The 16,580-nt window shown below is 35.4% G+C and overlaps 1 protein-coding gene across 4 annotated transcripts in view; it reads left to right on the top strand.

The window, feature by feature from the left end:
- The window catches only part of THSD7A (thrombospondin type 1 domain containing 7A), a 428,410-nt gene that overhangs the window by 317,745 nt on the left and 94,085 nt on the right, over nucleotides 1-16,580 (top strand). For all 4 annotated transcript variants that reach the window (XM_038556951.1, XM_038556952.1, XM_038556950.1 and 1 more), the window contains one exon: nucleotides 6,249-6,443. In XM_038556951.1, the coding sequence (XP_038412879.1) occupies nucleotides 6,249-6,443 (195 nt within the window). The remainder of the gene's footprint in view (nucleotides 1-6,248; nucleotides 6,444-16,580) is intronic.

The following is a 16,580-nucleotide window of genomic DNA, read 5'->3' as shown; positions in this document are numbered from 1 at the left end:
AAGCAAAGCATGTCCTGCAATTTCTAATCCATTCTTTTTCCTCATCCAACAAACATTTACTGCAAAACTTTTAAGTTCTGACAGCAACTGAACCAAGGACTCCAGCTATAAAGGTAATGAATAAGACAAATTCTCTGGCCAGAAGGTTCTCATAGGCCAATGGAGGTAAAGGTGAGTGAGTCAACAGACAATAAGCAAAAGTCTTTAAAGTGATATGTCTGCGATGTTGTGGGAACAGATAGTGTAGAGCACTACTCCAGCAGGGCATTTTGAAAGTCACAGAAGGTTCACAGAGGAAAAAGATGCAGTCCTAAAAAGCACTTAGCAAGAGGATGATGCAAGCAGACCTGGAGAACAGTATACACCAAATGGCAGAGGAATAAGAAAGCAGTGTTTCAGTTCACAGAAAAGCAAATGGCTTTCTGTGGATGTAGGCAAAACATGGGCAATGACAAAAGATGAGGATTTCCTAAATTCTAGAAAGGAATTCAGCCCTCAGCTAGTAGGTGTTAAGGACATTGTAATGTTTATATTTGCACTTTAGAGACCCACTTTGGAGGGCTGGGTGGATGAAGGCTGTGGGAGACCTAGGAAATAGCAGGAGATGGGAGGAAAGTACACAAGGGTCAAGAAGAAAACATAGGGTTGGGGGATAGTACATTGAATAAATCAGAATCACTATCTGGACGTCAAAGCTGAGGGAGTGCAGGGAATAAAAATTATTGGGACACTTCCTATTTAAAATGAAAAGATATGAAGCTTCTCGAAAGCGTTAGAAGACTCAATTCATGGGTCTTTTACTTTAGTAAGCTGAGAGTGATTCCAGACTTATATATCATACAGTTGTTATAAAGTTCAGATAAGATGGTTATATGAAAATGCTCTCTGGAAAGATCCAGGCAAATATAAGATTTCATTCTTTTCCCATCTCAATTCTTTTTTTTTTTAATTTATATTGGTTGTCAATAAGTAAGTAAATATATAAATAATAACTTCCACTGTCAAAGTCAATATGAAATTTTAAGACAATTTCTGAAGAATAAAAAAGATATCAACAATCCGGTAATAATTCTCAGGATTGCTATAGGATTGTTTAGGTCTGGCAAGGGAAATCTATCCCCTAAATATAATACTAGAGGCTTTCTAAATAGTGTGCTTTTTAAAAATTGTGGCTCTGTATCTGACATCTCTTTTCTTTAATTTCTCCTTTCTGTTTACCCCTCCTCTCAATTCCATTCCATTGATTGTGTTTCAATTCTTCAATGCCTTCCAGAGGTACCTTGTACATAGTACTACTATGACTTAAAAATCATCCACAGCAAATTGCACATTTCTATGATAAAAAAGAAATTAGAATATGCAAGGAATATTTAGGAAATAGTGCTAAACATGTATATTCCTGACATTAAAATACAGTTAATTATATTTTTACTGTATTAATGTTGTGTTCTTTGCTCATCTCTTAAGCTATAAAAACCTCAAAACTCTAAAGACCTTCATAAACCAGGATTTATCTTTTATATTACATTTAAGCTCCAGTACAATGAATGAAATAAACTTTCACATATACTTTTACCAAGAAAAAGAAGTCTATCCTCTGATCGCACTTTTCATTTTGTTTTATTTTTATGGAAATTGTCGTGAATTTTTAGTGTAATTACTTCAAGCAGATGTTCAGTTCTCTTTATCCTGATAATAGGAAACACAGTAGAATGAAAGGAGATATTTTGGAAGAGTTCATGAAAGATTTTGATGAAGTTCATGAAATAGACTGAACAAGGGGAAATTGGGGGTTACATTAAAGATATCAAACTACATGTTTAAATTGATTAAATTATTATTAAAAATGTATTCTTAAAATTAGATTTGTGAAGACAGAGATTGGAAGACACTAACTTAGACATTCAAATCTTGTTTTGAGTTCACAAAAATAAATAAACCCAAGTATTATCATTTTATTTCTCAACTTTTTATATAGGACATCACAAACCAGTTTAAGCCAAATATTGTTTAGTTAAGGCTTCACAGTAAGACAGAAGTTGTAATATGTAGACAATGGTTCATTCATTTCTTTCTGTGTTAATATATTTCATGTAAAATATACATTTTTGTAGGTCTGGTTAAGATGCCTAGATTTTTATGGGGGAAAGCTACAAATCTCATAAATATAAAGCAGTCCTTTGAAGCTTTTATGTTGGTACATGTATGTCAAAAATATATAGTGTATTTAATACACAATGGCAAGTGTGAGGATTCTAAACATTTATGACATCATGTCCAGGATCTAGCTAAGGAATCATCGTCAAAAAGAATAAAGAAAGAACAGGTTGCATGGGTCTGCACCTAAATGAGCAGTAGAAACCACATCACTCACTATAATGATCACTAGATTTGTATGCCCAGATTTATTTGGATGCACATTCAGATAACCAAAGTCTCAAAAGATTCTATAATCAGGACATATGGTAGTTGAAAATGTCCTAACAGTAGTCAATGGCTCCAAGCAAAAATATGTAACCTTGGACATGTCAACATGCATATTCTTTGTATTTGAGACAATATATAGCTGCCACTATGCTTCAACTCTGCCCTGAGAAACAATTTAGAGTGCCAATTTCTTGACTTTTTTGTAGACAAAATCTCATCCATCATTAACTCTTGGCATCCCTAGTTCCTACCACCATTCCAGGAAAAAGTAGATTGGGGATTGGTTAAAACTCAGTTCAAATCTCTGTTTCTTTAGTTAAACTTCTGCTCTTTGAAACAGTAAACTTAAACTTGCTGAGCTTCAGTTTCCTTTAAGTAAAAATTGGGTGCTAGTACTCGTGTCAGAAGGTTGTTGTGAAAGGTACAAACTTCCAGTTGTAATATAAATGAGTCATGAGGATGTAATGTACAGTGTGGTAACTATAGTTGATAATTCCGTAATGCATATTTGAAAGTTGCTAAGAGAGCAGATTTTAAAAGTCTTTATCACTTGAAAACAAATTATAACTGTATGTGGGGACAGATGTTAATTAGACTTATTATGCTTATTTCACAATGTATATAAATATCAAAGCATTATGTTGTACACCTAAAATGAATATAATGTTACATATCAATTATATCTCAAAAAATGTGTGGTGACAATTAGCTGAGATGGTGTACCCAATACAGCACAGTGCTTGACAAAAGATGGGCAGTCAGTATCTACTCTGAATGTTTTCATCTAAGTATACCCTGTATAAAGAGAAGTCTAAAGGGAAGTCCCACAGAGAAACGATTGATGTTAGGTATGAGATCCAGATGAATCTGTAGTGACCCATTCAAGAAGCAGTCTGATCCTATTCAAAACACAAGAGAAGAAAGGCAGAAAAATTCTAGAGCAACGCTCCTCATATTTTATGTGCATGCAGATCACCTAGGGAACTTTATAAAATGCAAATAATGATTCAGTGAATGGGATCTGAGAGACTGCATTTCTAGCAGACTCCAGGTGGTGCATATGCTGCCTGACTACTGAATACACATTAACAAAGTCTTAGAGCATTTGACTGCATGGCAATTTAAGAAATACTATACTTAAATCCATATTTGTCTAATCTAGCATTCTGTTTCCTGATACAACAGGTTTAAATTAATCAGTTCATTTGTTCATTTAGCAGAAGATTATTTAGTATCTATTATGTCCCAGGCACTGTTTTTGGTTCTAAATATAAAATAACAAGAGACATAAAGATCATGCCCTTATTGGGTTTTTAATCTAGTGATAGGGTTAGAAGATAAGCTTGTAAACAGTTAATTAAAATAGTTTCCAGTAATGCAGTTACTATGAGATTGTGTATGGTCAGTTAAGCCTCCTCTAGGAAGGAGACAATTAAACTGAAAACTGAATATTGAAAAGTAGTCTGCTGTGAGATCTGAAATTTTCATACAAAATGAAGAGAGAATGCCAAGGCCTTGAGGCAGTGATGAGACTGGTCTGTAGGAGAAAAGGGGGAAAAGCCATTGTGGCTAGAACATAATGCCATTATTTGGATGCAAGACAATGATAAGCAATCAGGAGCAATCAGGGGCAGGGGCTTACCTGGCAAAGTTGGGAAGAGTATGATAAGGGCTGAAATCTAAGGAAATTGAGAGATTGGATCCAAGGTGGGTCTTAATAGCTCCACAGAGGATTAAGATGTACTCTAGAAGGAATGTGCCTACAGGAAAATACACCTGGCTAAGCAAAACAAGACAATTGAAAAGAGCTAACATAAGGTATGGGACACAGATTGAAAATAAAGAATAACCCATAAAGCAAGAAAGGTTGAAATTGTACATCCCTTAAGTTTACACTACGAGAAAGAGAAATATAGCACTTATGCTATGCAAATTAATTTATAATAGCATACATGTAGCACACTTCCAATTGCTACAGAATAAATTGAATTTTTCTGAGTAGAAATGATTAAGTAACTATGAGAAGAAATAAAACTATAATTCCTGGTTGATTATAGGCTATCACACCAAACTTTCCTTACTTTTCACACAATATTAGAAATGAAAGTGAAAGAGAGTAGATGGAACATTAAAAGTAGCAATGAAAAAAATAAGACATATGCAAGTCTCCTCTTGCACTCAGAAAAAAAAGTCTAGTAGGAAAAAGAGTCATCATTATTATGTAAATTGTAAAATATTAAAATTCCTTGTACCATAATGATTTTTGTACTCTACCTTTGGTACCTATAAATCTACAATCTATCTTCATATTGTTTTACTGGGATATAAGCCAAACCCTAAAGCCAATAAAAGCAGAATTAAAAGAGATCCCACAGATCATAGTAACTAAAGAATGAATGATACAATGATGAATCAATTATCATTTCAGTGAGTCTTACTTACTAGTGAGCAAATCTAATAATTTAAAGCCTTGCAAACTGATGGCTATTAAGGTTCCACTTGACTTCTGATTGTGTCTAATGATTTAAGGCCCCGGCAAACTAGTAACTATTAACCTGTTAGAACATTTCCAATTGACTCTAATTTTCTGTCTTGTTATTCAAATATGTGAATAAAGGACTATACACTACATGCAGCTACTAGCCTTCCTCAGTGAAAAACACCTCTGAGTTGTTTTTCTAATAGCAATGAAGAATGACATGATTAGTCATTCTTTCTCACCTGAAAGTGTAAGGGCCCAAGGCATACATTTCTGATATATTCACCAGAATTATGGTCATATTTTGTGGCAAAATAGATTAACTTTTGCTTGTTTGTGTTTTGTTTCACTCTGTTCCATTGACGTCATTAGCACCCTACCTTAATCAGCTAAGCCACAGAATTCATTTCATATTCTATTTTGGTTATTTATTTGTAATCCTTTTGGTTATCTTTGGCATTTATTAACCACAAAAATATTTTCTTCCTCATTGGCTTTTTGTAAGTCTCATTGTATTCATTCAACAAATACTAAAGGTGTGCCAATCTCTAGAGCTCCAGGGTGAGGGAGGGAATGGAGTGAGATGAAGTTGGGAAGAGAAACCAGAGCCAGGTTTGCTGGCTTGAGGTCTTGTAAACTTGTAAGAATTCTTACCTCTATCTTAAGAGCAACAAGAAACTACTGAAGAGCTTTAAGCGCTGAAGTAGCACCATCTTCTGCCATTTGCTTACCTTGTCATTTTTTACCACCTCTCCCAATGGAACCTCTGAAACAGTAGTTTTATATTGTTATCCTATCATTTACATTTCTTGGCTATTTCCAACTAACAAAGAAATTTTTTATGAAAGTAAAAGGTTGCCAGTTATACAAAAAATAAATTATCTGGGAGACACAGAGTTTGCAAACAGAGATACCTGAGTTAATTCATGAAAGAATATGGTACATACCATGGATAGAGATGTTATTTGTAAATGCTGATGAAATGATGCATCTCCAATGATGCAATAAAAAGAGGAACATAATTCACTGATGCTCCTTATTGCCAGGGTACTATTATAAATACAAAAAATCACTAATTGGGCAGGAATCTGTAGTATAAAAATACTTCCAGCACTGTGCTTGATCTATACACCTAAGCTTCTGATAATAAGAGAACCTTCACTTAAGGATACATATTTATTCCTAGTGTTTTTTAAACATCTGGCCGTAGTGGGCTTTGTTTTAGCTTTGCTTTTAACTAAGAATAAAATAACCTAATTTATCTTGGTGCCCATCTGGTTACAACTGCTCACTTTACATTTGTTTAAAAATGATAGATTATTCGTGATGATGTCTTCCCCAGGAGAAGAAGTTGACAGACAGCTGTGCAGAGATGCCATCTTCCCCATCCCCGTTGCCTGTTATGCCCCATGCCCAAAGGACTGTGTGCTCAGCACGTGGTCTGCATGGTCCTCCTGCTCACACACCTGCTCGGGGAAAACCACAGAAGGGAAACAGATACGAGCACGGTCCATTCTGGCCTATGCCGGTGACGAAGGTAAGGTTGGTCACCAGCTTCAGAAGGGGATTTAGATTCCTTTCAGAAGTTGGCATTTTTTTTGCTTGTTTGTTTGTTTGTTTGTTTGTTTTGTTTTTTTGGTATTTATGTATATATGTGTGTCTTCTGTGGCTAAGGGGATGCTGTACAAAAATCTACCAAAATTGCAGCAATCCAAGGAAATTTAGTATCTGTTGACAGATTGAGCAACTTCTATTCCCCAAAATTAATCTCGAAAATAGATCTTTAATAAAAGAAAGACCTTTAAAAGTAAACTTATTTTGCCTTTCCTCTCTCCTGATATTGCTTCCCAGTTTGAATGTTAAACCTGTGGAAAACTATGAAAATGGCTCCCAAAATTCCAGATGTCAGGTTTGATTATTTTTTCTGTATTGCAGTAGTCCGTTTTTCCCTTTGAAATCACATTCTACTTTCTCTTAAATAGGCATATATGTTCAATAATAAAAGTATTTTGTTTCTAAAGAAATACCAACATGACTAGTACTTGATTGAAAATCACATGGATTTTCTGCCATTTGGGTTTCTAAACATAGGTTCTGAGATCCAGAAATCTCATATGTAGATTGTGTTCATTTTTCAAATATGCTACTCCTTAATCACCTCATTCTATCGGGGGAATAAAGCATGTTTGTCATATATTCATACCTCACTTGTGTAAGCTTTATTGTCGAGAAATATAAGGCTCTTGGTAATTATCTCTCAAGCTTACATCCAAATGCTAATTTGGCCTCTGTGTGACTGTGTGATATAATGTCATACTTAATCTTGTCATTCTTGAGAATAACACAGGAGGAAGAAAAAAACAGAAGTAATCAAGTTCTCTCACATTAACGCATGTTCTGTCTCAAGAATATAGGTGTATATTATTTAAACATTATCAAGCTGAATGACTCTTCTCATTCTCATTTAGCATTAGTAAATGATGATTACTATTTGTAATATGTATGTCTTTCTCTGTGTATATCCCCAAATAATAAATTGCCAGTTTTATTTTTCTATTTATAAAGCGTTTTAGTGATAGAAACCTGATAGTGTTTTTATTTAGTCAAACTTGCTACCTGTGAATAGAATAGCTATACAAAAATGTAACTACCTTGATCTTACGATGTGAGGGAAAAAAATAGCATATTTGACACAGTTAACCTATAGGAAAATTTAGATTTTCTTTAAAATGTCCAAAAACCCTTTTTCTGGTCACCTTAATGTAAATTTAACTATTTTCTCCCTGCAGAAAAATGTATCCTGGAACCAAATAGAAAAATAGAACACTTTAGAAAGTTATATTCCACATCTTGTCAAATACTAACTCCAACCTTGTATAGATTATATTCAGACTTCAAACTCTATCAGCTCAGATTATGTCTTGAACTTCATTAAAATTAGATCTGTGGTTACCCTGCTTCCTATAAATCTATTATACTCTGCAGACACTTGCTGTGTGACTAGTAATGAGTGACTTTTCGCCCCGTGAGTCACATGGCAGAGATTTTTGCCATGCTTGCAGAACTCACCAGATCATTATTTCTATAGACATGATGCTTCACACTGAAAGGTCATGAAATGCTTTAAAGGCAGAAATTTATGACTGCTTTTTGATATTTATCATCCACTTAGTTTGAAAGGGTGAGACTTCGATAATTTTTAATTAAGTCTAGTAGCTGCATCATAAGCAAGCCGTGCTGGAAAATTATAGATGTTTACATAGTAAATCATAAAAGCATGAATTCAAAACATAATTTTACATGGAAACCATAGAGGAAGCTGTCAGTGGAGAATCTGCTGCTGCTTATATCTGTTAATAACAGTTAGAAAAACCGGTATAATTGTATGACACTTTAAATAGGAATCTGTCCTTCAAAACTATTTAATACTTATTATTCACCAGACACTGAAACATTCTCTTTCACAAAATAAGTCTATAATTTTGAGACATTTATTTTTTTATTTTTTTATTTTTTTGAATTTTGTGGCACTTTTAAAGTTAATTAAGAACTTTGCAGGAAATTTTAAAAGATGCTTCCCTGCTAATTAGGTAACCCTTTATAATTCTACACAAAAGTAGGTCTATTATTCCCCAAGAATTAATGTTTTTTTTTTAAGATTTTATTTATTTATTCATGAGAGACACACAGAGAGAGGCAGAGCCACAGGCAGAGGGAAAAGCAGGCTCCCTGTGAGGAGCCCTATGTGGGACTCAATTCTGGGATCCCGGGATCACGATCTGAGCCCAAGGCAGATGCTCAACCACTGAGCCACCCAGGTGCCCGAGAATTAATGTTTTGTATGTGTCAAACATGTTCTAAATTTTCTAAATCAGAAAATTACTGTGATAACCTCAAGGGAAGAGATCACAGTATTAAAGTTATATGTTAAGTGTTTAGACATATAGTTTCTGGGGAAATAATTTATGGATCCATGTGCAAAGTATTAATCTGGATTTACAAAATCAATGCTGCTTCCCAAAATAAAAGATAAACTTTTATTTATCTCAGTCATAACTTCACTGTTGAACATTATACTGAAGATTATATAAACTCTTATATTATTAAGAGCAGATCAAGTTATTTTGCAGTAACAAATAGCTCAGAAGCTCAAAAACTTAAAAGAAAAATTATCCCTTCCTTGTGGGAATTTTGCCATGGTGTTGGTTAACTTTCCAAGGAAGTGCCCTCCATTAAATGTCTCAGCATTGTACCTCCATATGAAGACCTACTTCCCATGCCAGTGGAAGAACATAGTTGGAGAGTCTGTCTGCTGATTTCAAAACATCAGCATTAAGTTTTTCCATACAGAAGTGACTTATGTCCTCTCTACTGACACTTCATTGGCAAAGCAAATCATACAATCATGGCTTGAAGCTGGACCTAACTTCAGTCATAGCTCGGGGTAGGTTCCATATAATCTTGGTATGTGCTAGAAAAAGAAGAGTGCTAGCTCCTGGTCTTAGCCCTGATTTACTTAGGTTTCGTGTGTGTGTGTGTGTGTGTGTGTGTGTGTGTGTGTCTAAATCATCTCTATACCTGCATTCATAGATATATGATAAAGGATTATTCTCTTCTCTATTGTTGAAATGTTATAACTTTTTTTCAATTATTTCTTTGTTCCTACTAAATGAATGACAAGATACAGAATAACACTTCCTCTTCTCCATACTATACTTCTTTCTTTTCCTTTCCCTTTTTTCCCCTTCTCTTTCTTTCTAGGCCCTTTCTCTCTGTTCCTGAACAGTTTTATCTAAAAAGTTGTTAAGTGGAGTCAAGCATTTGAACATCTGTGGCAGCAGGTGGGGGTCTGCAGTTGTCCAGAATGGGTTATCAGAGTGCAACCTGGATGTGAAGAGCCTCTCCAATGGGAAGAGGGTCGCCTGGCATTTGATGTCAGAGGCATTGAATAGGCTTAGTGGGTGGGGGTGAAGAATACAAGGATTGTATAAGAGGATAAAAGCAGCAACCCAATATGGGTCAGAGCACAAGCAGAGTAAAGAGGCAGCCAGACAGTTGTGGAATGTCAGAACCAGGAAGGTTGGAAAAGGTTTTTATGCTATAGGGTGGCCTGATACAGGCTGTCCTAACATGAGTAGAGTGATAAAGACTTTCTTTCGGTACAACAATGGAGATGGCAGTGGGGGATTGGGGCTGGAAGGAGAGGGTGGGGTTCGAACAAATAAGTACATGTCTTAAAAGAGTAATAAGATTCAGGGGCACCTGGGTGGTTCAATGGTTGAGGAACTGCCTTCAGCTCAGGGCATGATCCTGGGGTCCTGGGTTGGAGTCCCACATCTGGCTCCCTGCAGGGAGCCTGCTTCTCCCTCTGTCTATGTCTCTGCCTCTCTCTCTATGTCTCGCGAATAAATAAATAAAATCTTTAAAATTTAAAAAGTAATAAGATTCAGGTTTTTTTCATTGCTAGAGAAGGGAGATATGTATTAACAAAAGTAAAATAAACCTTGTGTTACTGTATTGGAATTTAAAGTTATCACTGTGAATTCATTGTGTTAAATTTCTAGAGATAGATATAGAAATCAATATAAATGTTGAGTATGCTAAGTATATTTATACTATATACATATATTAGCTCTCTTCCCTCTAGAGGAACAAGACTCCAATAGCAACAACTGCATATAGCCCTCAGATCTTGGTTTCTTTTTTTTTTTTTTAAGATTTTATTTATTTATTCATAGAGACACAGCTAGAGAGAGAGGCAGAGACACAGGCAGAGGGAGAAGCAGGCTCCATGCCGGGAGCCCCATGTGGTACTTGATCCTGGGTCTCCAGGATCACGCCCCGGGCTGCAGGTGGCGCTAAACCGCTGCGCCACCGGGGCTATCTTGGTTTCTGCTAGCATTGTGGGGGGGAAATAAAAGGAACTAGGGCTCCTCGGAGAAATGGCTGATTCCAGGACTAGAATAGGAAGAGATTCAAGACAGACTTGGAAGATTTTGTGCCAGAAAGGATGGAAGAGAAGATGTCAAAGGTCATAGAAGGTAGCTTGAAGAGTCTCCCACTGACCACATATGGAAGTGATGTAAATGCCAAAATAATATTAAAAACAGATTATAACCCATTACATAAAGTAGGAAACCATGGATCCATACTTGATATTAATAAATATATTAATTGAACATCTGACCAAGAGCATTTTATTTTGTCTCAAGTACCTCCCTAATGGAGAAGTATGACAGACACCACCTTAATCCAAGGATTAAAATTTAAATAGTTGGTAATGGAACCAATAAAAATCACTTGTTCCTGGTGTGCTACAATGATAAATTGACATCAACTCTATGATATCCCTCTCAAAGATGCGTATTGTAGAATGTAATCATGAGGAAACATCCAAATTGAAAAACATTGAAAAACAATAATTGGTGTCTAAAGTGTCTAAATCATGAAAATGAGGTACTATTCCAGATTGAAGGAAATTACCAAGACCTGATATTTAAATGCAACACTTGATTATGAACTAGATTATTTAACTATAAAAAAGACATTTGAGGATAGTTAGACATTTTTAATAGGTATGAGGATTAGATAGTAATAAATGTATCAATGTTAGTTGATCTTGAATATTAAATGTGTTTAATATTAAATGTGAATATAAAATGCCGTTGACAATAGGAAATAAACATTTACGTATTTAGGGTAGTAGGGCGTCATTTCAACAACTTTGTCCAAATGATCCATGAAGGAAAATTATTGATAATGAAACAATAGAGCTAGGTTCTTGTCTCATGGAATGGATCTGGCAGACAAAAAAGAGTAAAGAGATAGAAGTTTATTAAGCAAGGATACAGGAAAAAGCTCTCAGGAATGAGAGGGATCCTGACAGGGTTACCACTGGGGACTTGTACAATTGGTCTTTTATTGAAAGCCAACCAGGGAACCTGAATCCTTTTTTTTTTTTTTTTTTTTTTTTTACCTGAATCCTTTTAACATCTCTACTGATATCACCTCACCATTGGGTAAGGACTAGTGATAACACCTTCAATGGCTTATTTCCTTTTTAGGGTCTGATAATTCTTTGTCGGTCACAAGTACTATTACAACAAGACCGCACCTCTGACAACTAGGACATGATGGTCTGGTTTGCTTCCTTATCTCTGATTTTCTTTCACCTCCAAATTTTTGGGATTTTTGTGAGCCTGATTCCATGGCCCACTTACCTATCTCTCCCTACCTAGCCTTGCCTGTTCCTTACTCAATAATATACTTTTGATTTTCTTGTAATTTTGACCTTGATTCAAAATTAAAACATAAAAAATTAATAGAATAAAAACAATTTGAATATAATTGCGCTTCATGCAGTCTTGAACACTTTTGTAACTTGTTATCAGCAATACATAGAAATTATCACAAAATGATTCTTATCCAAATGTCATTTGGAAAGCAAATACAAATACTAGCAACTAGAGGTAGTTAATATACTGAAGAAGGTAAAAAATATTTTTCAACTTAAAAAAACAAAACTGTGTGTGTGTATATATTTTTTTTAAGATTTTATTTATTCATGAGAGACACAGAGGAAGAGGCAGAGACTTAGGCAGAGGGAGAAGCCGGCTTCCTGCGGGGAGCCTGATGCAGGACTCTGTCTCAGGACCCCAGGATCACACCCTGAGCCAAAGGCAGATGCTCAACTACTGAGCCACCCAGGCTTCCCATGTGTGTGTGTTTAAATAAAATTGGTATTTCAGTTTTGACATTGTATACCTTGAGGTGAACATCTTCCTTGTCCTGGGTAAACTGTAGGATGGGTCCCAAAAGCTACTTTAAAAATATTTGAGAAGGAGGATGCAAAGATCATGTCAAGATTTTTGTGGTGTTTTCTCTAGCCTCTGAGACTCCCAAGGCCATCCAGGCCTTCAATGGGCACTGGTTTGCTAGCCGCAAAGTGGTGGCTGAACTGTATGAGTAGTAGCATTTTGATAAGTGACCTTTCTGCATGACCTTGACCCTATTCCCTGGACTTGTACTTGCTCCTCTGGGTTTTATAGAGTGATTCATTAGTACCTCAGGCCTAGCCTCTCAGTGTGGAGATAAAGAGGCACATGTTACTGGACCTGAAAAAAAAAAAAAAAAAATGTGTTGGGAAGATCTGAAAGGAAGCAATCTTCTAATACTTCAGCCTGACATATTTTTAATATCAATAGTAGTATGTTGAATTTGAATAAGAAATTAAAAATTGATGTTAGATTTATAGCCTTCTGAATTTTTTGAACCTGTCTTGCGGATCCTTAATAAACTCAGTTTAAAAAGAAAAAAATGATTTTCAAAATGTTTTCCACTGAGTGGAAAAAAAAAATTAACAACTTCTGTTAATTCTCATTACATAGTTAATTATCCTTACAGAGCAAGAAATGAGATGCTTTTTTTGCAAAGTTCAAAATGACCTAATATAATTTCATCAGCCAAATTTTAGTGTCTTTACACCTGCTTTATAAATACAGAAAATAGATGCAAATTGAAATAGAATTATGCCAAAAAAATTTTCAAATAATTAGCAGTCTTCAAAAATTATATTTCAAAGTACAAAACATTGAGGAGAGGAATATTTATATTTTAACTTTGGGTTTTCACAGCTAAAGTGTTTTACTCCTAGGAGCCAAGGAACACTTTTACTCCGGGGTGGATTTGAAGAATTCAGAATCCATTATCTGTGTATATACACATATAATTTTGCCTTCTAAGTAAAAGTACTGTCACTTCCTCATCCTCCCATTCTTGATTTTGAAAAAGGAGTTCTGTTGTAGTCTGCCCCTGCATAACCACAACGCCACATAAGGTTTACGCAGATTCCATAGTGGGATGTCTTCTTACCTCTTTCTGCAAGGGCAAAGAAAGGGGAGGAGTAGGAATGGCATGCTACAGCAAAATCTTCTGAGGGTCTCTGGGGTTGACATTCTTCCTTTCAGGTCCCCACAGTCATGCCGTTGCCAGTGTGCTTTTCACCCAGACATGATCTGCAGTCAAAGGGTTCTGGGCTGCAATAAGCAGGCAAAATTACAAGCATTTAAAAACTGTAATTCATAGTATACTAATAGCCACTTCTTAGCATGAGCCCAGTTTACTTCCTTTTCCTTATTGCCGGTTACTTCTCTGTGTGAACTTTGCACTCCAGTGGACTGCATCAGTATTGCTAATTCCCCTTGTCATACCTGTCTGCATGCCTTGGCTTTTGTTTTTGCTTCTGCTTAAGTAAAATTTTGCCTTCTTTCTCTCCCTTCCCAGAACTCTGCTTGACAAAATCCCACTCCTTCGAAACTCACCTCCCTGCCTCCTACTGAGTCATTTTTCAGTTGCCCCCAAACTGATGGAATCTTACACTTTTGAATCTCAGTTTTGGTACCACTTTTAACATGATTACTGCATTTCACCTAAAATTATACCCATTTGTATGCTTGCCCACCCCTACTACTTTTCCCCACTGCATTATAAAATCCTTGAAAGCAGAAAAACTATTTCTAATCCCTGTAGGTATCTATCTCTTGAAGTATTAGACATTAAGGGATACAAAATATGAGAGACTCCTAACTCTGGGAAACGAACAAGGGGTGGTAAAAAGGGAGGTGGGCAGGAGGTGAGGGAGGGACTGGGTGACGGGCTCTGAGGGGGGCACTTGATGGGATGAGCACTGGGTGTTATGCTATATGTTGGCAAATTGAACTCCAATAAAAAATAAATAAATATATTTTAAAAATAGACATAAACATTGCATACTATACAACTCAATACATATGTATCCAATTAATGTTTTGACAAGGTTCTTTTTTCATTCTGCCATTTAAATTATAAGGACTTCAATGCCAGAACCAGAAACACCATAGCTCTGTTCAAATGTATGTTAACACAGCTTTTATAGACCTGATGTGAGGAAGAAAAGTCACTTTTTCATTTTTATAAAAGTTTCACACGTAATAGTTAATATTTTTATGTAAGCATGGACATTTATTTATATAGTAGGATTTCATAAAAGTATTATAAAATCTTTCTACTTGATGGAATGATAGAGAGCCTATATGGTCATATTAGTATGAAGCATATATTTTTATTTATAAAAGGATTTTTTAAAAATACCATTTATCACTAATTTTGTCATGGGTGACATTTTATACTTTCCCCAGCACTATGGAAATATTCCCACATGTCTGGAATTATATCTTCCCATAAATAATAAATAAATTCAATATTATATCTATCAATTTTTCTACCATAAAAATATTCCCAAAACAGCAGGATGATACTGCAATGACTGATTAACCTAAGCCATGCTTTCGAAATTGCCATATCGTTGTTATAATTAAGAACACATTGGGGCTTATCTACACGAGTATCCTGACATTAGACCCAAACTGCTGATGTGGCTTTAATGTGGATTGGGGCAAGAAAATAAATAGCCTTTATGTCTGTAAACTTAACAGCCATCTTGCAGTTCCTTGACATGTTATGCTGATGCTGTAGAAGTTTTTTTCCTATCGTGTGTTCCGAAGCCAGCCAGTCAATTTCAATGTCAAAAACAATTTAAGAGTTTTAGGATCACAGTTTAAACAGCATACCTACACTCACAGTGAAAATGAGGTAAATAAATACTTTTTTTGTAAAAGATCAGTAATTTTACTATTAAATGTAAAGGTATGGTTAAAATGGTTCCATAAAATGTATATATCTAATGTCTATAATTAGATGTTTGTGTTAGAGATAAGATTGGATAAATCTAGAGCCTCAGGGAATGGATTATAAGAGTGCTCATTTACTTCTCCCCGATCCAATTAGTATGTTTTAGAATCCATTCCTATTCAAATCCTAAACTTCTTTTCAGAGGCTGCCAGGGTCACTGAGCTGTGTGATGGAGGACAAGCTATGATCTGTGACAGATGTTTTCACCATCATGAAGCAGGAGACTTTAATGAAATGCTGCTTAATGCAGGTTATTCTGATGTTGATCCCATGTTCAACGCTGTATAAATGATTCTGAATTGCAGTTAAATTCTCACAGACACTGCCTACTGATTTTTTTTTTTTGTTTTTTTGTTTTTTTTTTTTTGCTGGATTAGTGGGATGTTTTTAACCATAAGTGAAGCGATAAATGAAGATCATTTCAGGGTGTGGTTTTGTTTATGACTTTTACCCATATCTCAAATTTTGGGGTCATCTTCCACCTTAAGATCACTAGCTATTGAATTACCTTTTCTTATTTAACAAACAGCTATTTTCTTTCTTTTTTCTTTTTTAGATTTTATTTATTTATTTATTAGAGAGTGAGCAGGAAGAAAGTCCAGGAGACAACAGGGAGAACTTAAAAAAAAAGCAAAGGGAGAGGGAAAGAGAATCCTCAAGCCGACTCCCTGCTGAACGATGAGGCTGACGAGGGGCTCCAAGATCATGGACCCTGAGATCATGACCTAAGCTGAAATAGGAGTCAGTCACCCAACCGATTGAGCCACCCGGGTGTCCCAGCAACCAAGTTATTTGTTCGTAAAATAAAACCCAAAGGCTGTATAAGTTCAACTACATTAAATTATAAATAAATAAATAAATAAATAAATAAATAAATAAATAAATAAATAAGCAAGAAATTTCTCCTAGACTCTGCTTTTAACAGTATAAAGCTTTTTATTTTTGT

The sequence above is a fragment of the Canis lupus genome, chromosome 14, assembly GCF_011100685.1.
Source record: "Canis lupus familiaris isolate Mischka breed German Shepherd chromosome 14, alternate assembly UU_Cfam_GSD_1.0, whole genome shotgun sequence".
In the NCBI taxonomy this organism is placed as follows: Eukaryota; Metazoa; Chordata; class Mammalia; order Carnivora; family Canidae; genus Canis; species Canis lupus.
Note: the sequence above shows the minus strand (reverse complement) of the source record. Positions and strands in the feature narration are given on the sequence as shown.